The following is a 27,615-nucleotide window of genomic DNA, read 5'->3' on the forward strand; positions in this document are numbered from 1 at the left end:
TGAATTATACTCTGCCATACATTATTCAGTGATATCTGAACATTAACTTCCCTCTTATTCATATCACTAGCTTCACATCTATCTCCATATGCTCTAATTTATGCAATATGGTTCCATGACAAACACTTTTACACCGCCTACCAGCAATATATATAATTATTTCCTTTATGCAACTCAAATACTACTTTATTACAGAAAGCAAGTAAATTACTAGGGCAAGATCCTTTTCCAAAGGCAGTACTTCTCCTGCAACATAAAGTATCACATTCCTATCAACCCATTCCTGAACACATACCCTTAATATAATTATAAAAGCAGACAAAAACTCACATTAAAACTTATTTATTGTAGGATTTTTGCCTAAGTGTTATAGACATCTTCAGCACAGGATTATAGAATGTTGAAGTTTTTTTTTTTCACTTGGTTATACTATAAATTGAAGATGTCAAGAAATTATATTCATGGTTTAACCCTTTATCCAAATGTAAGCAAACAAAGTTTGCACGTGATGTATCTTCCCAACTGGGCTAATTGTATATAAGGACTAATGACTTTGCATCAATTGCCATAGTATCCCATAATGCAAAGCAAACTTCCTTTTGGATGTGTATAATGCCATGCATTATGGAAAGGGCCACTACCCAGACTCGTTTTGACCAGCAGATTACACTTAGATAAAGGATTAAACCAAGAATATAATTTCTTATTAGCATCTTTAATTTATAATATAACAAAGTCAAAAACATTCAACATTTATCTCTGACCAGAGTAATTTAGAAGAATTCAACTTAGAAGAATACTATCTTTGGTCCCATGGCATCAGTTACTCATTGGAAAAATGTCAGCAATGGATGGTGATTGTTGAAAAAGTGCTTAAGTGAGGCAGTAACTGAATGTATCTCAGAGGTTCAAAGAATAATTAGGGTAGAAGTGAAATGGATGTGCAGCCTTATTAAGCAGGACATACACAAGAAGTTGTGGAAAGAATATTGTGAGAGAAGTTATGAAATATATAAAGCAACAAGTATTGTGTAGAAAGCTAAATCTGAGTATGAAAAAAAAAAATTGGTTATGTAGGCTAAAGGCAATCCAAAAGAATTTTAACATTATGCCACAAGCAAAAGAAAGAATGTCAAAGAATAACTTTGCTAAGTATATTAACCAGGTGTATGTAATATCAGATGGAATATCAGCATGCTTTGAACATTGCTAAAGGAATGCTCAAAGGCATTTCACATATTTATCACTTGAGTCTCAGCTCAGGAATGATACCACAGGAATAGAAGGAATGCATGATAGTTCCATTGTACAGGTGATGCAAAAACTGATGTGTAACTACCGACCTATCAGTGTGATGGTGAAGATTTTATAGAAGTTGGTAAGAACTTGCACAGAGAAATGGGTAGACAAACAAACTATACTCTGCATGGATTTACTAAAGTAAGGTCATATTTTAGCAATTTTCTCATAATTTATAACAATCTTACGACCGAGTTGGATAAAGGGAATCGATAAACTATGATAAAGCTGGATTTCGCTAAGGCAATTGATAAGGATGTTGCATAAGAGAGGTGACAGAACTCAAGCATCAAATTATAGGCCTATCTGTATGTCAGCTGTTGTGATTAAAGTTGTGGAGAGGCTGGTGAGAACCAGGATCCAGAATTGAGTTGACAACAGTGGTATTATCTTTGATGGACAGCATGGATTTGCTAAAGGGAAGTCAGGAAGTCATGTTTTAGTAATCTACTTATTTGTTACAATAAGGTGACAGCTTCATAGCACAAAGGATATGGATACACAGGCCCTTCCCTTAATGCATAACATCATACATATCTGCAAGGAGATGTATTTTGCATTATGGAAGATAATGAGATAGGAGTGAAGTAAGCTTGCTCCACCTTTGCAAGGAGTTGCTCGGTATTGTACCACCTTACTCCAGTCCTGAAGATACTTTCAGGCGCAAACTTTGTTTGCTCACACTTGGATAAAGGATTAAACTAAATTTATTATAGTAGTATACCTAGATTTCACAAAAGCTTTTGATAGATTGCCACATGATATGTTGATAGCCAACTAGGAACAAATGGTGATGGATATTAGACTAGTGGATTGGAGATTGGTTATTTGATAGATATCAGCAAATTGTGTATGGGGGAGCAATATTCTGGAAGAGAAAAGTAACTAGTGATGTGCCTTAGGGGTCTGTTTTAGGGCCATTGCTGTTTAACCTTTACATCCTTTGGAAAAATGTTATGGAGAGGTTTGGCGAATCTGAAATGGTTGCACTAGATATCTCCAAAGCCTTTAAACGGGTCTGGCACACTACCATCATTCGGTCTGACCCAGGACTTCTCTAGCTGGAATGCCAGCTTTCTGTCTGGATGCACACTGTGTGTGATGGTGAATGGCTCCCTATCCGCTGACCATTGAATTAATGCTGAGGTCCCACAAGGTTCTGTCCTCTCACCAACCCTCTTCCTGCTATATATCAATGACTTACTGAAATTGATCTCCAACCCAATACACAGTTTTGCAGACGACACACTACACTCCTCCCTTGCATTTGATAAGCCTTACCCTACACAACTTACCTCAACCACCACCACCACTGTCAACTCCGATCTCCAAGCCATCCTACAATGGGGTTCGGATAACTTCATAAATTTCAACGCCAATAAAACCTAGTTCTGTACTATTTCCCATAAAAAAGAACCATTTTTTTCCCAGTATCCTTTTTGATGATACCCAAATTTCCAGACAGTTTGAGATCTTGCTTCTTGGAATCACCCTCACATCAAACCTCTCTTGGCATAAATATATCACAACCATTGCATCCTCAGCCTCAAAAAAACTAGGATTTCTCTTTCGCTCAAGACGTTACTTCACCCCCAAACAGCTATTACCATTATATAAATCACAAATCCATCCAGCTATTGAATACTGCTCCCACATATGGGGTGGGACCCCCCCTAAAAACTGTCTCAAAATGCTCGACTCAATACAGAGAGCAATTAGACTTATCAGTGATCCATCCCTTACCAACTCTTTCCCCCCACTTTCACACAGACATATGGTTTCTGCAGTATGTATATTCTACAAATATTTCCATGGGAAATGCTCATCTGAAATAACATCAATAATTCCTCCGCTCAGTACTAAGCTCATTGGAACATGTGCAGCTGCTGCACAACATCCCTTCACAGTACACCTAGGAACAAACAGAACAAGTTTTTTCCTCTTCCTTCATCCCTGCATCTGCTGCACTGTGGAACAGTCTCCCACCTGCTGTTCCACAGTGCAGGTGGGAGACTGTTCCACAGTGCAGCAGTGTGGAACAGTCTCCCACCTGCTGTTTCCCAAGGAATACAATTTAGTCATTCAAATCAAAAGTTAAAAAAATTCCTCCTTTCCCAACCCACTACCCATACACGGTACTAATGTACTATAGGTTGACCAACCAACCTCCTATGTATGGACTCAACATAAAAAAAAAAAAACTGTATACCGTATGTTAACGAATTGGAAGAGATTCTTGTTTGCAGATGATGCAAAGTTGGTACAAACTATGAGGAGTAGAACAGATGTTGTGGCCTTACAAGAAGACTTGAACAGACTGAGTGAATTGGCACAGGAGTGGGGGATGCCAGTTCAAGGTTGCAAAATGTAAGGTTTTTAAAATTTGGGAAACAAAGATGGAATAGAGAATTTATGCTTGGTTATGATATATTGTTGGAGGTGGATGAAATAGATCTTGGTGTGATGGTGGATAAGGATCTAAAATTAGATCCTTATCCACCAGAGGTCGTCTCTGGACACATTGCCAAAATTGTGAGAACAACAATGAATTCCGGAAATGATGCAGAGGACACTTACTTGTAGAAGTTGGAGGCTCTGGTTGCACTGTATAAGGCCTTGATTAGGCCACATATGGACTATAGTGAACAGATTTGGTAACTTGGTTTTCAAAAGGACCAAAAGATGTTGGAAAGGTTCTGATCTCTAGAATATTAAACATAAAGAAAGGTTGAGATGATGCAATTTACAGAGTCTAGTGGATAAGAGGGATGATATGATAGAGATGTATAAGTTGATTATGGGTTGTTATAGGATTAACTTTGAAGAGGTTTTTCTAGTGGAGAACAAGACGTTGTCCCTGGAAGCTGTATAAGGAGGGTGTGAACAAGACAGTGAGAAGCAGATTTTTGTCGTGGAAAGTTGTGAATGATTGGAATGCACTGTCTAAGAGTGTGGTGTTTGTAGAGAATTTGAATGTCTTTAAGGCAAAGCATGATGAGTTATGTGTATGACAAAGGAACCTCCTAGATGAATCTTTGACTCCATAGGATCTTAGGATGATGATGATAATGATAATAATAATAATAATAATAATGATGAACTCTTGGATAAGTGATAGACATATCAAAAAGTTGTATACAGTGGGTGTCAATCTGTCACATTTAAGGTGACCAGGGGTATACCTCAGGTTTAAGTCCTTGGGTCTTTGTTGTTCAAACTATACATTAATGACATTAGGAAGGGTCTAACAGGAGATGTGCAATTGTTTGCCGATGATGCAAAGATAGGCAGGGCAATCAGGGATGCTACTGATTTCCAGCACTTACAGAATGATTTGAATACGAAAATTAGAAGATGCAAACGAAAATAGCTGTCAATTTAATGTAAAGTAAGTGTAAAGTTATGCAATTTGGCATGATGATATTTTTAGCAGCATATTATATTAGCAGGGTTATGCTACAAGAAACTGATGAAGCTAAGGATCTTGGAATAATGGTGGATAGGAATTTGAAGTTTAAAGGTCACATAGCAAAAGTTGCAAATACAACTTGGAGGATAATTGCAGTATTTAAGCAAACCTCAACATGCAAGGATAAGGACGTTATTTTGCCTCTTTATAAGCCTTGATAAGGCTGCACCTGGACAACTATGTGCAGATCTGGTCTCCTGATTTACAAGGGAATAAAGAAGCTAGAAAGGGTGCAAAGAAGCGATACATTGGGATTATGGGATTTAGATTATGAGAACAGATTGTGAATATAGACTGTGGATTACAGACTCTAGTTCACAGGAGAAAGAGAAGTGATATGATAAAAATATATATACTACTGAATGGGTGTTATATAATATTGTATCATGAAATTTTTCATTATATGGAAAGTGGGGAGAAAACATGGGGGCATCCATGGAAGTTGAGTTTCTTTGCAGTCAAAAAAGGGGGGGTAAGAGCTAGGTTTTTCTCCAACAGAGTGATAGTGAGCAAAATACTTTGTCTTTAGAGGTATTGAGTCATCTAGTGTGAATGAATTTAAGGGAAGGTAAGGCAGCTAGTACGAGTGATGTATAGCCTCCCTCGATCAGTCCTTGACTTCCTGGAGTTCTTAGATGATAATAATAATAATGTGATACACCTTTTCACTACTTGTATATGGGAAATATATGACTCCTGCATTTTTTCAATCTCTTATAGGTCTGGATCCCACTAATGGCATTCAATAATGTTTGTTATTTAGCTTGCCTGCTTCCTGCAGAGTAGAAAGGCTCTACTCAGTGGTGAGTCTGCCTGTCACTGAGAGAAGCCACCACTAAGTTTTCTGTCCTGGAGTAATGAATTTAGTAGTGATCCTTTAGGGGTCAGATTAATTACAGAAAGATAGGTAAGAAAGAAAAAGGAAATGTTGGAGATATAAACAGCAAGGTAGAAGAGAAAGAGAAGAGGCAGTTAAAATTTTAACAGCTCTATGTCAGTGAATTTGGATCACAACTACATGGCCTAATCTATCCCAACGGCTTTAACAGGCTTTTAAGGCCCACAACCTTCCAAGCATGCTTGGATTTCGTAACCAAAATACAAGGATAGAATGGTCACTCCTGTGTCTCGAGGTACTCTTGGCTGTATCACTGTGTGTTCACGGGGCAGGTTTGCATGCCTGCAGGATGAAAAACCCCAGATAAACTGATGGAAAAAATCCTGCTGTCCATGCCAAAGACCAGCTAACTTGGCTATGGCTGAGGAAGATCCTAAAGCACCTCAAGTCAGCGACAGGAATCGAACCCAGGACACTCCTTCCCCAAGCACATGGTTGCGAAGAGCAAAGCCACTAGGCTAACTGCACGGACCGGACTGCATGGCCTAATGAATGGAAAAAATCAGTATATATACCTTTATTGAAGAAAGACAATGCAAGAGAGTGCAAAAATTATAGAACTATAGCATTGATTTCTCATACAAGTAAAGTCTTACTTAAGATCATTCAGAAAAGACTGGAACCATTTATGAAGAGAGATATACCAGATGAACAGGCAGGATTTCGAAAAGGCAGAGGAACAAGAGATCAGATCGCCAATGTGAGAAGGATAATATAAAGAGCACAGGAATATCAAAAGAATGTCTACCTTTGTTTCCTTAACTATAGTAAGGCTTTTGACTCTGTAGATCATGTGAAACTGTGGAATGTGTTAAGAACAATGGGAATACCAGAGCATATCATTATCCTTCTGAGGAATCTTTATTATGAACAAGAAGCTACTGTCCAAACAGATCTTGGAGAAACTGAATATTTTACAATAGGTAAAGGGGTGCAACAAGGATGTATTTTATCTCCATACCTGTTTTAACTTGTACAATGAATACATTTTAAGAATGGCAGGGCTTCCACCAATTTTAATTCAGTTGGAATTAAAATTGATGGAAGAAATATTAATAATTTGAGGTATGCAGATGATACCACCTTGCTAGCAGAATGCAAAGAAGATTTGGAGGAACTTATTATGAAAGTTAAAGAAGAAAGTGTTAAATATGGCCTTAAACTTAACCTCAAAAAGATAAAAGTTTTACCAACATGTGAACTTAATGATCTTGAAGTAGATGGGGAGATAATGGAAGTAGTTAACAATTTTCTGCTCCTAAGAGCCTGAATCCATAAAGATGGATATCGTATTGAAGAAATTAGAAGATTATTACTCAGAAAAAAAGCAATGACAAATTTAAGCAAGATCTTTAAAGATATTAGCCTTGCAACAAAAATCAGAATCATGATAGCAATGGTATTCCCTGTGGTACTGTATGGATGTGAAAGCTGAACTCTGAGAAAGAGTGAAAGAAGGAAGACAGATTGCATTTGAATTATGGGTTTGGAGACGCTTACTAAGAATACCATGAACTGCAAAGCAAACCAATAAATCAGTGATAGACAGAAGAATGCAGATTGCTCCCTCAAAGCAATGATCATCAAGCAAAAATTGTCATCCTCTGGACATATTATACAAGCAAATGACAGTCTGGAGAAGATGATGATGCTTGCTAAAGTTGATGGAAGTAGGAGAAGAGGAAGACCAAGAATTAGATTGGTGGATGGAGTTAAAGAAGAAGAAACTTTAATGCGCCTGGAAATTCTGAAAGATATGTCCAGGGATAGATCTGAATGGAGAGTGTATTTTCATAGAATCACCAGGATCGAAAACGACTGGATGGAACATAACAACAACAAAGAAATGAATATCTGAGATACAGTAACGTTTTGGGAAGGTTTAGGGAAAAAGAGTAGAGCTAATAATAATGGTAAATATAGTTCGCCCACCGTTTCCAGGTCCCTGCTTCGCATCTTTCCAAGAATAGTCGATTCATGCTGAAAGGGAGAAAAAAATGAAGGACGTCCGAATTGGTCGCCAACACGTGAAATCACGTGCTTTATAGGTAAAATTTTCCAACTGTTATACAAGCAACATAGTTAACTACAATAATCATAAAAGAGAAGTTAATTTTCCGACCGGTAATAATAAACAACTCATCCCACTATACGGACTGATTACCCTATTATCGGAATGGATTCTTCTTTTTCTGAGATGCGCAGAAGTGTCGAGGGACCTCAAATCGGTGGGCGAACTATACCTGCTAGATTTCTACTCAGGATATTCATTATGTTGGAAAATTTATTCACTTCATTATGTTGGAATATAGTATTAATAAAGACTAGATTCCAACATAATGAAGTGAATAAATTCATATGGAGTGAACATAAAAAATAAGAAAAGTCACAATGACTATGTCATTATGTAGTGGTATTTCCAGATCTGTAGTGAGAAGTATACAGAGCATTCCAAACAGAACAGGATATTTAGCTTTGAGTGGGAAAAGTTTAAAACTTGAAAATTTCCACAGCAGCTTTCAGAGATGGATTGTAGAATCAATTTGAGAGTCTCTTCATCAGTTTTGCTTATAATTAGTGATGGGTCTTGGGTCAGCTATCTCTGACTGACTGTGGGGGGGGGGGATGAACTGCTCACAGTCTCCAAAAGCTAGATAGGGTTAAAAGACCTTGCCTACTCCCTATAAGGAAATAAAAGGCGTTAGCTGATTTATATATATATATATATATTCCCATATACATCTCTTTTGCTTCATAAATATTGAGTACTTTCTGTACCCAATAACTGCATTATAAAGAGCTATTATACATATTTTCTAGAAGTGAAAATTTGAAAGAGGATGTAAGATTGCCGCTACTTGCATTCTCTTGGCTGACACCAATGAAGCTATTCATGCGCTAGAAGTAGAGCTTGCTGCTACACTGAATGTCGCCCTTCGGACAATCTTTCCAATGTCTTGAACACTTCAGCAGAAAAAGAATTACAAAGAATACAATGTTGGCACATTAAAAAAATTTGCAAGTTCACAAAAAAAAACTCAACTTTCAAACCTCAACTACCTCTCAACACTAATAAACCTATCATCCCTAACCTCTGAAACAATCAGTGCACACACCCTTGGCAACAACTTTGCTATAGCACCTAAAAGATCCCTGCAGAATAATGATACAGATAAAATGATCCGCAAACTTCCCAACAATATCAGACTGGATGTAGCATGTTCTTACTCAAGTCAAACCACCACACAGCAATCTAGCAAAAGAAGAATTCAAAGCTCTGCAAGAAATGAAAATCAATAAAAAAAATAGTAATTACTAAAGCAGATAAGAGAAATGCCACTGTGGTTCTAAACCAATCATATTACACAGGTAAGCTTGCCTCTTTACTTTTACATTGTTAGACCTACCTCCCTATAGAATATGATCAGAACACTCCATAGGCTCCTTAAGAAGGTAATCTCTTGGCCTGTGGAAGTGACTATCAGACTAAAACCATTTAATTCTAGACCCCCACTTCCCGGATATATTGACTACCAAACATCCATAAGCAAAATGTACCATTATGTCCCATTGTGGATGGCAATGATTCCCCCACATACAAATTAGCCAAAGTGCTCACACAATATGCTGGCACCACACCTTCACACATAAAAAACTCAGCCCGCTTTAAAGCCAGTATAGAAAGCCTCTCACTCCAACACAGACACAATGGTTAGTTTTCATGTCCCCCCCCCCCTTATTCACCAATATCCCGCTCAACGATACCTTAGCCTTCATCCAAGCCAAATTTCCTCCTGATATCTCAGCCCTATTTCAGTTCACCATGAACTCAGGTTATTTTATACATAATAAATAACGGAAAAACTCACGTACAAATATTATTTAATAGTATAATTTTCGCCTGTGTGTCACAGGCATCTTCAGTACAATTAGGCACAAAAATTAAACACTAACTGACAATTCCAAAAAGTGCCACCGAAGTAGCTGGTGTAAGATAACTAAAAAGGTCAATAACTTTCCTAAAAAAAAAAAAAAAAAAAAAAAAAAAAAAAAAAAAAAAAAAATTAATACAATAAAAAGTTACGAAAGATTAGCTGATTTGTAAAGTACTATCTCCCATAAAGGGGATAGACGTAAGCCGTCGGATCTGTTTAAGTTAGGAGAATGAAGTAGAGTTTCACATGCTTCTTTATAAAGGCGTTCCATGAGAAACTGACTTTTGTGAAGAACTTTTGTCTTTCTCCAATGAACTCTGTGTCTAGTGAAGATGGCATGTTCTGCAAGTCCAGACTTTTCAGGTTTAAAGTATTCAATATAAGATTGGTGTTCTTCTAGCCGAATGGAGGCAGATCTTCCCGTTTGTCCGAAATAACATAATCCACAAGAAAATTATAATATTAAATAATATTTCTACGTGAGTTTTTCCGTTATTTATTATGTATAGTTATGTCTACTCACGGTTTACCTCTTTTAAAAATCAGGTTATTTTGTTTGATAAGGAAAATTCTACAAACAGATAAAGGGGACAGGCATGGGTTCTCCACTCTCTGCATCCCTGGCAAACCTCTTTATGGACCTTTGAAGAAAAAGCCTTAACTCTGCTCGACATAAACCCACTATTTTTCCAAACACAATGACTACATCTGGTTTTCCACCAATACAGCTACTACTCAGGTCTTGCTGACCATGCATTGGACACCCACCACAGAATACACTGGAAAAATGTCATTTTATTATACTGCAGCAAGTATGAATATGAAAGATTATTCCTTGAATTAGTCATAGCTCTGAAAAACTTCCCAAACTTCAACAAATTTGGTTACATGAGACTGCTCCAAATTTGGGAAGCATACATTCTGAGATCATCAGCCCAACAGCCAACATATCAAAGGAAATTAAAAAATCAGCAATAAAATGACAAAAGACTATGAAAATAGGCAGGAACATGAAAAACATCAGCTACATCCCAAATGGAAAATTTGTAGAACTAGTAAAATATTACAGCTTATTTAGGCACAATTTTTTTTTTTTATGGATCTGAGAACCTCCATAAGCTCAGCTGGTACTGATGATGCCAGCTGACTAGAAAGACGAGGTCAAATTTCATCTAGGTCATGAACCTTTTATCAGGTCTTTTAAACTGAAGGTAAGTATGCCAGTCTTATGCAGAGTCACCTCTGCATGAGACTGGCATAAGACAGGTTGAAGGGTTTTCCCTCCCAGAAATCCCAAGTTTTTCATCCCACGAAATAGGCAAATTGGCCAGAGCACGCACACCTGATAGACATAGCAAGCAATGTAGGCAGGATTAACTCTCCTATGACAGGAAGCAATTAATGAAATTATATTTTATGTTTTCTTTTATATTTTTTTAATTTATTAAAATATTTTTATGGGGAAGAAGACAAAATGCAGTGTGAATTGTGTGCAATATGGTGAAACATTCTGAAATCATGCAGCATTATTCACAATGTATTTTTGCACTGTTTACCATCATTCTATAGTGAATAACTACACCAATTTAATACATTTCATATATTTTAATTTAAAAAAATGTACAGGGTAGACATCATTGATGAAGATACATACATATAGTTATGTCACCGGAATTGTCCCTCCATTAACACAGAGATTTTTTTTCTTCCCTGTTATGCACATAATACATTGTATTATGCCCATCTGAAATATTTTGAGTAGAAACTTAACCTATGGTTCATTTTGAAGCATTGTTCAAGAGTTAATTTAACTACATTATCTGTGCACTACAAAAATTACATATATTGTGCTACTTATACAAATAGGATTTCAACAAAATTAAATAACTAAATATAATCGATGATTTAGAATAATTACTTTATCATCATGTGGCTTATCATAATATCGTATTCCTGGAAGGCCAAGTCCATCTGATGCTATCTAAAAAATAAAATAAAAAAGTGAGAGGATTAGAGATTGATATTATATCAGACCTCCATGGAATCAAAAGACTCATAGGAGGTGTTCATGCAATACACACACAACTCAATGAACCATGCCTTAAAATACTCAAACTGTTTCTCCATACCATGCAATCAATACATCTCCATCAATTCTATGAAGAATCATTTTTACATTAATCTAGTAACCTCTTACCAACGTATATTTATACAGAATTCATTGTACATTGCATCATTCATGAAAGGAATTTATCATAGACTCCAAAATTTCATCCATTTTGTGTTACATGTACATGAGGAAAGGTCAGTGTTTGCTATTATCATATTAATATGATTCAGTACTGACTCACAGCACTACACAAAAACAATAATGATAATTTATTAAAGCTGCTTATATTTTGCCAGATTTCAAACCAGCATTCCTGAAGCACAGAAACACTTGTCACACATCACAAAGTACTACAATCAAGTAACTGTAGAAACAATTCAAATATTAATTTCAGCAAAAAAAGTACCATGTCAAGCAATGGTAAAGGGAGAATGAACCAATTAATACTGTTCATTGAATTGTCAATTAATACAAGTTGGAAGATGTAGTTTTTGGGGAACAAACACTTCATGAAGAAGGCTATGATCTAGAAAAATAGAGGCAGAGCAAATAATTGAGTAAGATAAGTGGGTTTGGTGGGTTTCAGATGGGCTGTAAAAAACGTGGGCAACTTGTGCTAATGTTTTAACAAGTTTAGTGGTGTGAGAATGATATATATATATATATATATATATATATATATATATATATATATATAAAATCACTGATTAGCTGAACTGCCCTTTTCTGAATAGCATCAAAAAATTTTATGGAGTATTTTTGGTGTGCTACCCTAAATTTGGAAACTGCATCTAAGGGTGGGTAGATCTAGGATCTATACAAAGCTGCCAGTGGCTGGAAGAAAAGTAGCATCTTGAGCAGAAAATTTATGCCATATTTGTTTAGAGCTTAGGAAGATAGTTATGTCATGTTAGGCCATTTTCTGGCTAAAAGATAGTAATTTTGTATATATTATTGAAGTAAAGAAAGGTGAATCAAGATCCTTTTTAGCAGAACTATGTTTTGGTAGCAATGACTTCTAGAATAATATGAAGATTTGTGTTTAAGGCACTGGTTGTAATGATATTTAATCTTTGGATATGTATGCATTGAAAAATTTGTCAAATAAGTAGGAGAATGGAGGAGAGTACTTTCATCAGCAAATTATGGATAGGGTTATTGGGCAGTGAGAGTGGTTCATTTATGTATAGGAGAAATGGAGGTAAGTGATAGAGCCTAGATGGCAAATTAGCAATTTGCCATCTAGATGGATGTTTAACAAAACATCCACATTGCTAAACATTCATCTAGATGATGCTTAGCAATCATTGCTAAACATCCAATCAAATGATTTCAAAATCAAGAGCAATATCACCAAAACTTTTCATGGCATATGTTAAGATGCAGATTAAGGTATGAGATTCCAGATTTAAGATGGTAGAATCCATACTGGTTAATCACTTATTAACACAGGCAGTGAAGAAGTTGATGGCTGATGACCCTCTTTATTATTTTAGAAAGGACTCAAATGAGAGTAATCAATGGGACAAGCTCCTCTAAATACAGAACTAAATACAGGCTTTCTTTGATGCTGTAATATAGATACAGTATATTAGACTATAGAAGATCTTTAGATGCTGTTACATCTATTTTTAGATGTTGTTATAATAGCAACAACACCTAAAGATAAAAGTGACATCCCAGAATTTGAAAAGGGACTAGAAGATGCGACTGTCATTTGTGCCATTCAACAGTTTTTGGCATTTAGCTTTTTCTAAATCAGATTTAGCCAGACAGTTGTTTAGCATTTGATGCATGCATGTGTAGAGTGGGTATGAAGCTGCAATTATTTTGCAAACCACTTATGGTATGATGATTTTCTTCTTAAACTGTCTTGGTACACCTGTTGTTAAATCATGCTTTGGATAGGGAGCAGGATTTAAAATGGAGTAAGGATTGAAGGTCTTCATTCCAGCAATAATAATTTCTGTAACTCAAATGAAGCAGATGTTTAGAAGGGAAGTGGTAACAGAAGTCTGACCATGGAAAGGAAGAGCAAGAGTACTGACAGTGATCCCACTTGGAGTGTTTGTAGTGCCGAAGGACACAACATTCTGGTCTGTGGAACTGAGTGGACAGATGAGTGATCTCTACCATATGTGGAAGGAGAAATGCTTAAGAAAAAATCAGAGATCTGTTATTCAAGTTGTACGAGTATATGGAAGTTTTGCAGCTTACTGTTGACAGTGCATACATCCACATCACTTGCAGAATGACCAGTGGAATTGGAAAAGGAAAGATAGATGATGAAATAACATTATGTCATTTAGGAAAATGAATTCATTCTTTGGATAGTTGGACTGCAGAAAATCAAATTTGCAGGATAATATAAGATATAACAGGATGAAGGAATTTTCAAAATTTGGAGAGCAGTAAAGACAGTAATGAACATTACAGAATAGGGGAAAAAAAATTAAAGCCAGAGAATGTATGTGTGTGTGTGTGTGTGTGTGTGTGTGTGTAAAGCTTCTATTAGCATTCTCTGACAAAGAATAGTAGAACTGAGAAGAGTGGAATCCTTGCAGCAGAAGGAATCATACAGAGTATGGTTTGGACAGTCAAAATGTGCAGTGGTCGTTGTAGTTGATGTTTGACTTTCAGTCAAAAATAGGAATCTGGATCTCCAAGTGATGATGTACATCATTTATATTTGTGTTTATGCTGATTGGGAAAGCCATGCCTACCAGGTAGGCACATCCTTTGGGTAGCAGATAAGAAAAGCCTTAAAAAGCTGTAATAAATAGTACGTGGACCAATGGATATTTCACCCAATCTGTGTAATAGGCATTTGTGAGCCTACCACCTCTTCTAAACAGCGAATTCACTCCATGTGCTAATATGATTGTGTCTTATAATGAATGTTATGCTGCAATGGCTATCTCACAGAAAAATCAGAGCTATGTTTAAAGCTTTGGCAGAGGACCCTGTCTGAAAAGATTATCATAGATCAATGTTGCTGCAGATGAGAGATACAGCAGACACAGGATTAACCTCAGAGATCCTGAAAATTACAGACCAGATAGAGAAGAACATTTCAGAAGGCTGGAGAGAAAGTTATTTACTGAAGAGGAGATCTGAAAGATCATGGGATAGCTGTGGTACTCTTGGTTACAGGTTCATAAATGACAGATTATTCCTTTTTGTCTAGGAGCAGACTGTGGTACAAACCATGAACTAATACAAGCCAAAGTGAGATCAAGACTCCCTAACTTACCCACGTAGTCTCATCTCATTAGCCTGGATGTTAGTAATCTCAGTTCACAGAAGAAACATCAATGAAATTTTAGAGAGTGACAAACAGAAACTACCTGAAATGTTCTGGGAGGGAATCAAAGACATAACATAAAATACAACCAAGAAATATCCAAGCCCGATGAGAACATCATGAGACCCATGGAGATTAAATTCAATAGTGGTAGGAAATGTGAAAATAAAGAGAACCAGATAAGGAAACAATTACAAAACGCAAACTTAATGAGATTTCCCTCTCCTGGGGGGAAGCTCTTGAACTGGAACATTCACCACTACCATTTAAGCATGGAGTTTAAAGAGAAGTTAAAGCACTTAATAAGGCACAGAGTGTGGCCTAGAGACTGGAAGAAAATAGTTTTCATATCCTACATAAAAAGGGTGATATAAAGAACTGCAAAAACTACAGAACTACTAGTTTCATCTAACAGATTATTCTAAGCATGAATGAAACCAAATTTCAGGTTGAGATATCCAAGAAAAATGCAGGTTTTGGGAATAGTAAAGGTACCAGAAATTAGATCTTTTACCTCGCATTGCATATAGAATGATTTAAGACTTTCTTTGGTGACATGCTTCAGAGACTAATCAAAAGAATTTCACTTGTTCAGCATGTTAATCCAGTCAATTAATTGTATCCCTGCTGTGAAGTGGCCTCTTACTCATCAACATGTATTAGGTTGCTAGCTAACTTCCATCGTGTGCAAGAAGTCAATGAGAACAGGTGTAGGAATAATTAACTGGATTCAGATTAGCAAGGGAGTTAGACCAGGATATCTACTTTCTCTCACATGGTCAGATGAGAGAAAGGACAAAACATCAAATGAGAAGCACTGGATGAGATGAAGACAGAAATCAAGATGGGCAGATGAGTCAGGCAACCTAAGATATACTTATAAATAGTGCTCCTCTGAAATGACAGAAGAACTAGAACAAACCATTCAGAGGATTAATGAGATCAGCAGAGAAATTAAACTCAAACCCTAGTAAGATTAACATAATGGTTCATGAAGTCTACACATACTACAAGTTCCTAGCAAATAAGTTAAACAGATGCCCTAAAAGAAGACAGAGAAAAATGTAAGAGAGCTAAGATATGTGCAAAAGTGGATAAACAAATGTCATGGGAACACTCAGTAAGAATATACAAGATAAATAAAAGGAAAGTGGCAAAATGTTCTGGAGGCTATTGAAAAAGCTTAGGAAAAGTACTGTAAAAGGAATCACAGATAATGAAGGTGTGACATGAAAACTGAAGATAAGGATATCCTAGATCAGTGCTTCCCAAACTTCTGGACGTCAGGGCCCATCTTAGTTAATTCCTTTCGCATCTACATACAAAGGTATGTAGATGCGAAAGGAATTAACATATTTAAGGCTGCTTTTGCTAATGAAGAATAGCGTCGAATCCAAAATTTGGATAAATCACTGTTAAGAAATTCTGATTCAAGGGTTGAATCTGCTCTCATATCAATTAGTTCTTCTTGGGATGACCATGGAAGATTGTTAATTTGTAGAGAAGGAGCAAATGGTGTTCTTATCCAATCATATTCTTTATCTTCATTCAAACTAGGAAAATATTTTTAGAAAAAAAAACAGAATTTGTGAGGTGGTTAATTATTATCCTTTTATTTTCTGTTGATAGTAAAATATTATTTTCTTTAACATATTTATGAAGTAAACATTTCCGTTTTATCATCCTTAAAACTTTTTAACCACGCAGAAAGTTTACTTTGAAATGCTTGCAATTTAATGCTTAGTGTTAATATTATGATTATTATTATTCCTGATACCTCCAAGGAGTCCACAGACTCATCGTGGGAGGACACCTACAACTGTCTCAACCACTACACCGAACCTCTACTACGAATCATCTCCATCAACCATCTACTGCCCACCTCCACCACCACCACAACTAGTATTTTTTGTCTGTAAATTGCATGTGTTCTTAAGGGCCGAGTTGTCTGTATGCGGGATGAAAAACCAGAGTTTCCGGGAGAAAAAACCCTGCTACCTCCATATGAGATCGGCTAACTCACCTTCGATTGAAATCATCCAGATAAAGATTCCTCCCGTCGCGACGAGAATCGAACTTAGGCCTATTCCAATCGAAAGGCGCAATGTACCTTCGTTATTCCAATTGCGCTATGGAGGCACTTAATATATTGGTGCTTTTTCCTTGCAGAGAAAGATTCAATTCGTTAACTTTTTCGAAAAAAATCTGACATATAAGAAATGAAACACAACCAATTTTGATCACAAAAATGAGATGCTAACATGGGATTCTTATCAAGAAGAAAAATTCGTAGTTCATCTTTCAATATTAAAACTCATTTTAGAACTTTTCCATTGGACAACCACCTCACTTCTGTGTGATATAAAAGAGTGTCGTAATTGGAATCCATCTCTTGGCATAAAATACGAAACAGTCTTGAATTAGTAGCATTACTTTTTATATAATTAACTACAGTAGAAACTTCTGATAACACTTTACTCAGTGATTCTTCCATTTGTCGAAATACTAAGTTTTCTCTATGGATAAGGCAATGAACATGTCTTGCATTCGGATAAACCTTTTTTTACTTTTCCAACAAAACCTGAAATTCTCCCCGTCATGGCTGCGACACCATCAGTGCAAATCTCGATGCACTTTTGCCAATCAATTTCATATTCTTTAAAAAAATTATTCACTTTTTCAAATATATCTTTTCCTTTGGTTGTACAGGAAAGATTTCTGCAAAACAGTAGATCTTCATGAATTTGAAAATTATAGAGGTATCTAACAAAAACCATTAAATTAGCGTCCTTTGTATTATCATCAAGCTGAATGGCAAATGCATTACTTTGCTTGATTCGTGAAATTAATGTAGACATGATATTATCGGCAATGGAATCTATTCTTCTTTTAATTGTGTTATTAGACACTGGAATTTTTTTTAAAGGTTCTGATATTTTGGAACCATAGAGTGTTTCGCAAATTTTTATTGCTGCTGGTAAGACGAGGTCTTCACCAATTGTATGAGGTTTCTTTGTTTTTGCAATTAACAAAGCAATTTCGAAAGATACTTTTACTAATTTGTCATTCAGTATAGTATGTTTTGAAAAACATTTAGTTTGTCGTTTTAATTCTTCAGCCTTTCTTTAAAAAAACTCAATTGTCCTTCTCTTATATTCCCCATTAACAGTATCTAAATGGCAACAAAGTTTTCCAGGTTGCATGTAATCATTTGATAACTGTTTACAGCACATTACACACATAGGTTTGTTTGGATTATTATATGATGGTACAAACCTATATTTCAAATAAGGATTGTATTTTCTAATTTTTTCATGCGACATTTTTTGCATCTTACCGTTTGGTGCTGAAAACGACGCAGACTGTTCTGGTAAAATATGAAATACTGTCTTTTTTTTTGAGTCTGTTTCTGCTTCTTCTGATTGTTTGCTGGATTTTTTTTTTTTTTTTTTTTTTTTTTATATATCAGCCACTTATCCATCTCAGGGTTAAATTTTTAACATAGAATAGATGGGTATATATAGAATAGAATAGAATAGAATAGAATAGAACAGATGGGTATAGATATAGGGTTGGTGAGATGGATAAGAGGGTGGTTGAAGGAGAGATATCAAAGAGTGGTTTATTCAGGAGTGGAGTCTAAAAGATGTCTTGTGACTAGTGGAGTGCCACAGGGCTCTGTTCTTGGACCACTGCTTTTCAATTTGTTCATCAATGATATTGGAAAGGATCTGAGAGGAAGTGTTCACTTGTTTGCTGATGATGCAAAGTTGGGTAGAGCAATTGTGAGTGCACAAGATGTCAAAATTTTACAGCATGATTTGGATAGTTTGGAGGACTGGGCTAGGAAAAATGGATGTCAATTTAATGTGGCAAAGTGTAAGGTTATGCACTTTGGGGTGAAAAGAATAGCAGCAGTATATCGCATTGGTGGAATCATACTCCAGAAGATTGATGAGGCCAGGGATTTGGGAGTGTTGGTGGATAGGGAGTTGAAGTTTAGGGGGCACATTGCAAAAGTAACTAAAACAGCTCACCAAATCACTTGGCTTCTGAAAAATACTTTAACATGCAGAGACGAACAAGTTGTTGTTCCTCTGTATCGAGCCTTGATAAGACCCCATCTGGACTTCTGTGCCCAGCTATGGGCACCAGGGTTTCTTTGTGATGGGGAGGAAGTGGAGAGGATCCAGAGACGAGTGACCAAGTTGATAGCAGGTCTGTGGAATGAACCTTATGAGAATAGGTTGAAGATTTGTGGGTTGCAGAAACTGGACGATAGGCGAAGGAGGGGTGATATGATTGAGACATTCAAATTACTGAAGGGTTTTTATAAGATTGATCCAGAAGATATTTTTGAAAATATGACTGGTGTTGGGAGGACTAGGGGCCATGCATGGAAGCTGGGCAAGAGCATGGTTGACAAGGGTGTTAGAGCTAGGTTCTTTACTTGGAGAGTGGTAAATGAGTGGAATAAGCTTCCAGAGTCTGTTGTGGGTGCTACGACCGTGAATGAGTTCAAGGCAAGGTATGATAGATACTGTGTGAATGTTGAATAGTTGTTCTTGACATGATGTTAGGGCCTCCCTCGATGAGTCTGTCGACTCCTTGGAGTTTCCCGGAACAATAATAATAATATCACCACTTACCGATACTGGCACACCACAGACTGATAACAGGAAATTAATGAATATTACCTGAATAAGGGAATCCCTGGACCAGGAACATTTTTCTCTTTTGTGTATTTTCTCCTATACAGTAATTAAGCCTAATGCGAAACAGACAGCAAAGTCAGGTTATTAAAACGTGGATATGATTGGTGCGGTATTAACAAAAGATCGCGCCAATTGAGTTGAAATGCTAACTCTCTTCAACCGAATTCCATATGTGAAACTGCCATAACATTCACTATATATGCATTTCTTAGTTTTAACACATTTACAAATTTTAACACGTTCGGTTGAATTGTATTGCTGCCTTGCGAAATCGAACTCACACACATCTAATTAATAACAATAGTTGTTTTTAGTTAGATACTGTGTTTGCCCATGCAACATATGGTTTTGTTTCAGTCTATATAGCATAGTTTCTGTATGGGGGGACATGTGATTCATTAATTAGTGTATTTTTATCCCAGTTGTCTCTAATTGCACTATTTGTTGAGAAATATATTACACAGACTGCTCATACCTTATTCACTGGCATAATAAAAGTACTTGTTTTTATTGCCTCTGCAGTATAGTGGCTGTTAGGGAGGCCGTGTTGTTTACCACTGCAAGCGAGTTACTATCTCCCCACATTAACTTGTTTAAGCTTTTTTTCATGTGTGAAGTATATGCGAAACTTTTATTGGTAACAGAAAACTAGCTCGGATGACAGCGATAATATAAAACGAGTTTTGATATGTATATAAAGTCAATATCAACAGTCACTGATTACGAACGCGTGATGAAAGGGACGGAAAGATTTGGAGCTTCCCCGGAGAACATTCAAAGTAAATACAATTAACCACTGCTTTGAAATGAAACTTATATGAATAAGCATACATTTACTAATATTCATTAAGCGCTGAAATACGCAGGAAGAAGCAAAGTTTGTGAACCAACCAATGTGTGAATTTTTCCATTAAAATATAAAAAATAACAAAAAAATAAATAAATAAATAAAAGTTAAATACGTTTCTTTTAAGATAAGAAAAATCTACTTAGTCTTAAAACATTTTAAATTTGTTTTCATTATTTCACGGTCCCCTCAGCAAAACCTGCGGCCCCCAAGGGGGCTGCTGCCCACAGTTTGGGAAGCGCTGTCCTAGATGACTGGAATAATTAATTTGAAAGACTGTTGAATGAAACAACTAGCGATAGAACACTAGTAGAAAAATTTGAAGAAGAATGTAAAGAGAAGTACATATCAATACTTGAGGAAGCAAAAGCAGTCAAAAACCTGAAATGTGAAAAAGCAGTTGGGGAAGATGACATTCGACCAGAAATCCTCAAATATGGAGATATAGAAGTTTTGCAGTAGCTATATGGTATAATTCAGAGGGCCTGGTTAGAAGGATGAATTCCAGATGACTGGAGTAGAGCTTTCATAGTATCCATCTATAGAATGGGAAATAAAGCTGAATGTGAGAATTAGAAGAATTTCTCTACTGAGTGTTCCTGGTAAGATTTATTCAAACATATTTGAGAAAAAGCTGAGAAAAATTATGGAACAGAAACTTGGAAAAGAACAAGTTGGGTTCAGGCCAAATGCAGGTTGTCAAGATGGAAAAATAGTTGAGAAATGTGACATGGATCTGTATTTAAGTTTTGTCGATCTGGAAAAGGCAAACGACAAAGTGCTAAAGAATAGCATTTCAAAAAAAAAAAATACAGTTATATAGTGTATAACTGTAGTTTAACATTATAAAGAGCAATAAGTAGTCTATATTTAAGATGTAAATCATCATCATCATCATCATCAAATTCCTGGTATATACCCTCAAGGGGGTATAGAGGATATGATAGTACTACAACCAAAACATGAAATGATGGTACAACAAGATGTAAATCAGCAGTTAGAATTGAAGGAAATATAGGAAGATCATTTGATTTTCCTATATAAAATCCTAGATAAAAACAGGGGTAAGATAAGTATATACAGTATCACCACTCTTATTCACCATCCATATTATGACGGGCGACTCCAAGGAGTCCTTAGACTCATCAAGCGAGGCCCTAAACATCATGAACATCACAACTATTCGACATTCACACAGTATCTATCATACCTTGCCTTGAACACATTCACTGTCATAGCACCCACAACAGACTCTGGCAGCTTATTCCACTCATCCACCACTCGGAAAGTAAAAAACCCAGCTCTAACAACCATATTAACCACACTCTTGCCAAGTGTGGTTAGTATGGTTTCCAAAGTTTCCATAGATATTCCCTAGTCCTCCCACCACCAGTCCTGTTCTCAAAAAATATCCTCTGAATTAATCCTATAGAAACCCTTCAGCAATTTGAATGTCTCAATCATATCCCCCTTTTCAACCAATTTCTGCAACCCACAAATCTTCAACCTGTTTTCATACGGTTCATTCCATAGACCTGCTATTATCTTCATCACTCACCTCTGGATCCTCTCCACCTCCTCCCCATCAAGAAGAAACCTAGGTGACCAGATCTCGGTGCAGTAATCAAGATGGGGTCTTATCAAGGCTCAATACAGAGAAACAATAACTTGCTTATCTCTGATCGTCAAAGTATTCTTCAGCATCCAAGTGATTTGATGAGCGGATTTAGCTACTTTTGCAATGTTCCCCCTAAACTTCAACTCCCTATTCAAAAACACTCCAAAGTCCCTGGCCTCAACAATCTCCTGAAGTACAGTTCCACCAATGTGATATACTGCTACTAATCTTTTCACCCCAAAATGCATAACCTTACATTTTGCCACATTAAATTGACATTCATTCTCCTTAGCCCAGACCTCCAATCTATCCAAATCATATTGCAAAATTTTGATATTTTCTGCATTCACTATTGCCCTACCCAACTTAGCATCATCAGCAAACAAATGAACTGTTCCTCTCAGATCCTTCCCTATATCGTTAATGAATAAATTAAACAGCAGTGGTCCAAGAACAAAACCCTGAGGATCACCTCTAGTCACAGGCCATCTTTTGGACTCTACTCCTGAGTAAACTTTTCTCTGGCATCCCTCCATCAAACACCCTCCTATCCATCTCACCAACCCTATATATCCATTCCCATATGTTGCAGTTTATGGATTAGACTTCCATGAGGTATCTTGTCAGAGGCCTTAGCCAGGTCCAGCAGTATCACTATAAACCCATTACCCTTATCCAGTTCAGCCGTCACTGTGCTATAAAACCTGAGCAAGTTACTGAGGCATGATCTACCCCTTCATAAAACCATGCTGTCCCCCATACAGTATCTCATTTTCATCAATCCATTCCTGTATTTTACCCTTGACTACTTTCTCTAAGACCTTGACGACGACTCCTGATATGTTGATTGGTCAGTAATTTGCAAAAGTAGTCTTGGATCCTCCTTTATGCAGTGGAACTATTTTCCCCTCTTTCCACCCTTTCGGGACTAAACCAGACCCGAGACTCAGATTAAACAATAAGGTCATGGGCACTGACAATTCTTTAGCCGCTTCACGTAAACCCGTGATGATACACCATCCAATCCCACAAATGTATTCACATTAAGGTTCTGTAATAGACTATTGACCTCCACTTAATTCACCACAATTCCCATATAAACTAATGGTTGCTTCATTCCTTCAACGTCACCATGCATTGAGTGAGATCGCGTTGTTGAATGGTGCGATAGAAAGGGCGAAACAGCAGCTAGAGTGCATGAACAAAAGTCGACTGAATGAACCAACCAATAATAAAAGGTATGACAGGAAAAATAGACGTGTGAATGTGAACATGAACAAAATGAAGGATAGAGTGCTGTATGGAGACTCGTTAGTACGAGGTGTGTTAGTAGAGGATTTGACAAAATCGTACCAACTTGGTGCGACCATAAAGGATGTAACCGAGTCTATTAGAGAGCAAAAGGAAAGGGTGAAAGAAATGATTGTTATGGCAGGTACGAATGATTTGAAAGGAGATAAAATGGAAATGATAGAAGACCTGAATGAATTGTTTGAGGTAGCAAAAGAAAAGAGTGAGAGAGTTAGAATGATTAGTCTTTTGCCACGGTACGACAGTGAAATGTTTAAAAGGAGGGCCATAATTGTGAATGACTTTATGTGTGGGTTATGTATGACGAGTGGTGTGGAATTTGTGGACGATGTGTTTGATGGGTGAAAGGATCTATATAAGATGGATGGCTTGCATTTGAATGGTTACGGTGTAAGAAGACTTGAGAAAGTGTTGCTGAACGTAGTGGATGTGCAAATTCAGGGAAACTAGATTTGTTAGGGGGGGGGGAGTAGATATACAGTCATTAGGGAGGCAGTTGAATGCAAGAACGAATATAATATGCCAGAGCAAATAAGGACAACAAATCAGAGTGGGATAGTTAATATAAGGCATCAAGGTAGGGTTGGGGTTAATGGGGGCCTTAAATTCATGTACACTAATACTAGGAATATTAGGAATAAGAAGGAAGAGTTTATGGCCATGGTTGGCACTTCCAGACAACAGGTTATTGGTATTAGTGAAACATGGCTGACTGTAGATGATATAGCCAGTGGGATTGAATGTGATGGGTATAGTGTGTTCAGGAATGACAGAGAGAATAAAATGGGGGGAGGAGTATTGTTGATGACAGCTGATGAGCTACAGCCAAGGAGAATAGAAGTTGAATTGCAGGATAGAGAAAAGAGCACATTTGAGGCCATTTGGTTTGAGATTGTGGCTAGCAGAACTAAATATACAATTGGGTGCTGCTATAGACCAGGTGATGGAATAGATGGTGGAGATGGTATGCATAGGCAAATTAATGAAATGAGTGGAAGGAGGGTAATTATTATGGGGGATTTCAACTATGGTAACATTGATTGGAAGAAGGAGAGGACACACGGGAGGAAGGAATTGGATTTTATGCGGTTATTAAGGGATAACTATCTGCGACAGCATGTAATGGAAAATACTAGGGGTCAGAGAGTGCTTGACCTAGTAATTACATCTGAGGATTTGGCTGTAACAAATATGACCGCATTGCCACCAATCGGTGAGAGTGATCATAGCGTCTTGACTTGGGAGGTGGCTAAAGGTGTAGAATTTTCAATTAAGACAGGGTACATGTGGAATTATCAGGCTGGAAAGTATGACAAGCTTAGGAGTTTGATTGGTTCAGTGCCATGGCATGTACAACTGCAAGGACTAGAAGTTGATAGTGCATGGGAGGTAGTTAAGAAGTGCTTGCATGAAGCAATGGCTGACTCTATACCTAGAGTCCGAATAATAAATCAAGTAGGGGTTAAATGGATGAATAACACCATTAAGCTTGAGCTGCAAAAAAAGAAACAACTATGGAGGGAATTTAAGGAGAAAGGTGACTGGCAGGCACATGAACGGTATAAAGCGCAGGCCGGAAGGGTGACGAGTGTGGCAAGAAAAGCAAAAAAGGATTACAAAAGAACATTGGCCATGCAGGCTAAAGAGAATCCTAAACAGTTTTTTAGATATGTAGCAAGTAAAAGGAAAAATGTACATGGCAGAAGGATTTTAAAGAATGTCGATGGTGGGAAGGTAACTGAATCAGTTGAGATAGTTGAGTTACTGAGTGAGCACTTTACAAGAATATATCATCCAGGTGGTGACATTGCAGAAACGAATAAACCAGTAGATTATACGGGAATTGTGGTGAATGAAGTGGAGGTGAGTAGTCTATTGCATAACCTCAATGTCAATACATCTGTGGGATTGGATGGTATACCAGCTCGTGTTGTACGAGAAGCAGCTAAAGAATTGTCAGTACCCTTGACCATTTTGTTTAATTTGAGTCTCGGGTCTGGGTTAGTCCCGAGCAGGTGGAAAGAGAGGAAAATAGTTCCGCTGTATAAAGGTGGTTCCAAGACTGCTGTTGTAAATTACCGACCGATTAGCATATCAGGAATCATTGTCAAGGTCTTAGAGAAATTAGTCAAGAAAAGAATACAGGATTGGATAGATGAAAATGGGATATTGTATGGGGGACAACATGGTTTTGTGAAGAGTAGATCATGCCTCAGTAACTTGCTCATGTTTTATAACACAGTGATGGCTGAACTGGATAGGGGTAATGGGTTTATTTACAGTGATGCTACTGGATATTGCCAAGGCCTTTGATAGGATACCACATGGATCCCTAATCAGTAAACTGGAGAAGATGGGGATAGATATAGGGTTGGTGAGATGGATAGGAGGGTGGTTGAAGGAGAGATACCAGAGAGTGGTTTATTCAGGAGTGGAGTCTAAAAGACGTCTTGTGACTAGTGGAGTGCCGCAGGGCTCTGTTCTTGGACCACTGCTTTTCAATTTGTTCATCAATGATATTGGAAAGGATTTGAGAGGAAGTGTTCACTTGTTTGCTGATGATGCAAAGTTGGGTAGAGCAATTGTGAGTGCACAGGATGTCAAAATTTTACAGGATGATTTGGATAGTTTGGAGGACTGGGCTACGAAAAATGGATGTCAATTTAATGTGGCAAAGTGTAAGGTTATGCACTTTGGGGTGAAAAGAACAGCAGCAGCATATCGCATTGGTGGAACCGTACTCCAGGAGATTGATGAGGCCAGGGATTTGGGAGTGTTGGTGGATAGGGAGTTGAAGTTTAGGGGGCACATTGCAAAAGTGACTAAAACAGCTCACCAAATCACTTGGCTTCTGAAAAATACTTTAACATGCAGAGACAAACAAGTTGTTGTTCCTCTGTATCAAGCCTTGATAAGACCCCATCTGGACTTCTTGCCCAGTTATGGGCACCAGGGTTTCTTCGTGATGGGGAGGAAGTGGAGAGGGTCCAGAGACGAGTGACCAAGATGATAGCAGGTCTGTGGAATGAACCTTATGAGAATAGGTTGAAGATTTGTGGGTTGCAGAAATTGGACGATAGGCGAAGGAGGGGTGATATGATTGAGACATTCAAATTACTGAAGGGTTTTTATAAGATTGATCCAGAAGATATTTTTGAAAATATGACTGGTGGTGGGAGGACTAGGGGCCATGCATGGAAGCTGGACAAGAGCATGGTTGACAAGGGTGTTAGAGCTAGGTTCTTTACTTGGAGAGTGGTAAATGAGTGGAATAAGCTTCCAGAGTCTGTTGTGGGTGCTACGACCGTGAATGAGTTCAAGGCAAGGTATGATAGATACTGTGTGAATGTTGAATAGTTGTTCTTGACATGATGTTAGGGCCTCCCTCGATGAGTCTGTCGACTCCTTCGAGTTTCCTGGAACAATAATAATAATAATACTCTTGCTCACTCAGTAATTCCACTATATCGACTGATTCAGCGACATCCCTATCATCGGCATTCCTTAAAATCATTCTGCCATGTACAGATTTTCTTTTACTAACAGCATACATATTGAAAGAACTGTTTGGGATTCTCATTAGCTTGCATGGCTAATATCCTTTCATAATCCGTTTTTTTGTCTTTCTCACCACACTCGTTACCCTTCTGGCCTGCGCTTTATACTGTTCATGTGTCTGCAGGTCACCTTTCTCCTCCAATTCCTTCCAGGGTTGTTTCTTTTTATGCAACTCAAGTTTAATGGTGTTATTCATCCATTTAACCCATACTTGATTTACTATTCGGACTCTAGGTATACATCTGCCATAACCTCCTGCAAATGCTCCTTGTCCACTTCCCATGACCTATCAACATTCAGCCCTTACAGTTTTACATGCCATGGCACTGAACCAAGCAAATCTCCTAAGCTTGTCATACTTGCCAGCACGGTAATTCCACATGTACCTTGTCTGAATCAAAAATTTCACACATTTAGCCACTTCCCAGGTCAAGACCCTATGATCACTCTCACCAATAGGTGGCAATATGGTCATATTCATTACAGTGAAATTCTCAGATGCTATTACTAGGTTAAGCACCCTCGAACCCCTAGTATTTTCCATTACATGA

General features: G+C 37.4%; 1 protein-coding gene across 1 annotated transcript in view; it reads right to left on the bottom strand.

The window, feature by feature from the left end:
* Window positions 1-27,615, bottom strand: part of LOC150109426 (endothelin-converting enzyme 1-like) — a 297,401-nt gene that overhangs the window by 258,263 nt on the left and 11,523 nt on the right. The window contains exon 2 of the mRNA XM_090413095.1: window positions 11,520-11,582. Coding sequence (XP_090269221.1) covers window positions 11,520-11,582 — 63 coding nt within the window. The remainder of the gene's footprint in view (window positions 1-11,519; window positions 11,583-27,615) is intronic.

The sequence above is a fragment of the Typopeltis vanoorti genome, chromosome 2 (genome assembly GCF_054136105.1).
Source record: "Typopeltis vanoorti isolate ZY-2024b chromosome 2, IOZ_Tvanoo_1.0, whole genome shotgun sequence".
NCBI classification, from domain to species: domain Eukaryota; kingdom Metazoa; phylum Arthropoda; class Arachnida; order Uropygi; family Thelyphonidae; genus Typopeltis; species Typopeltis vanoorti.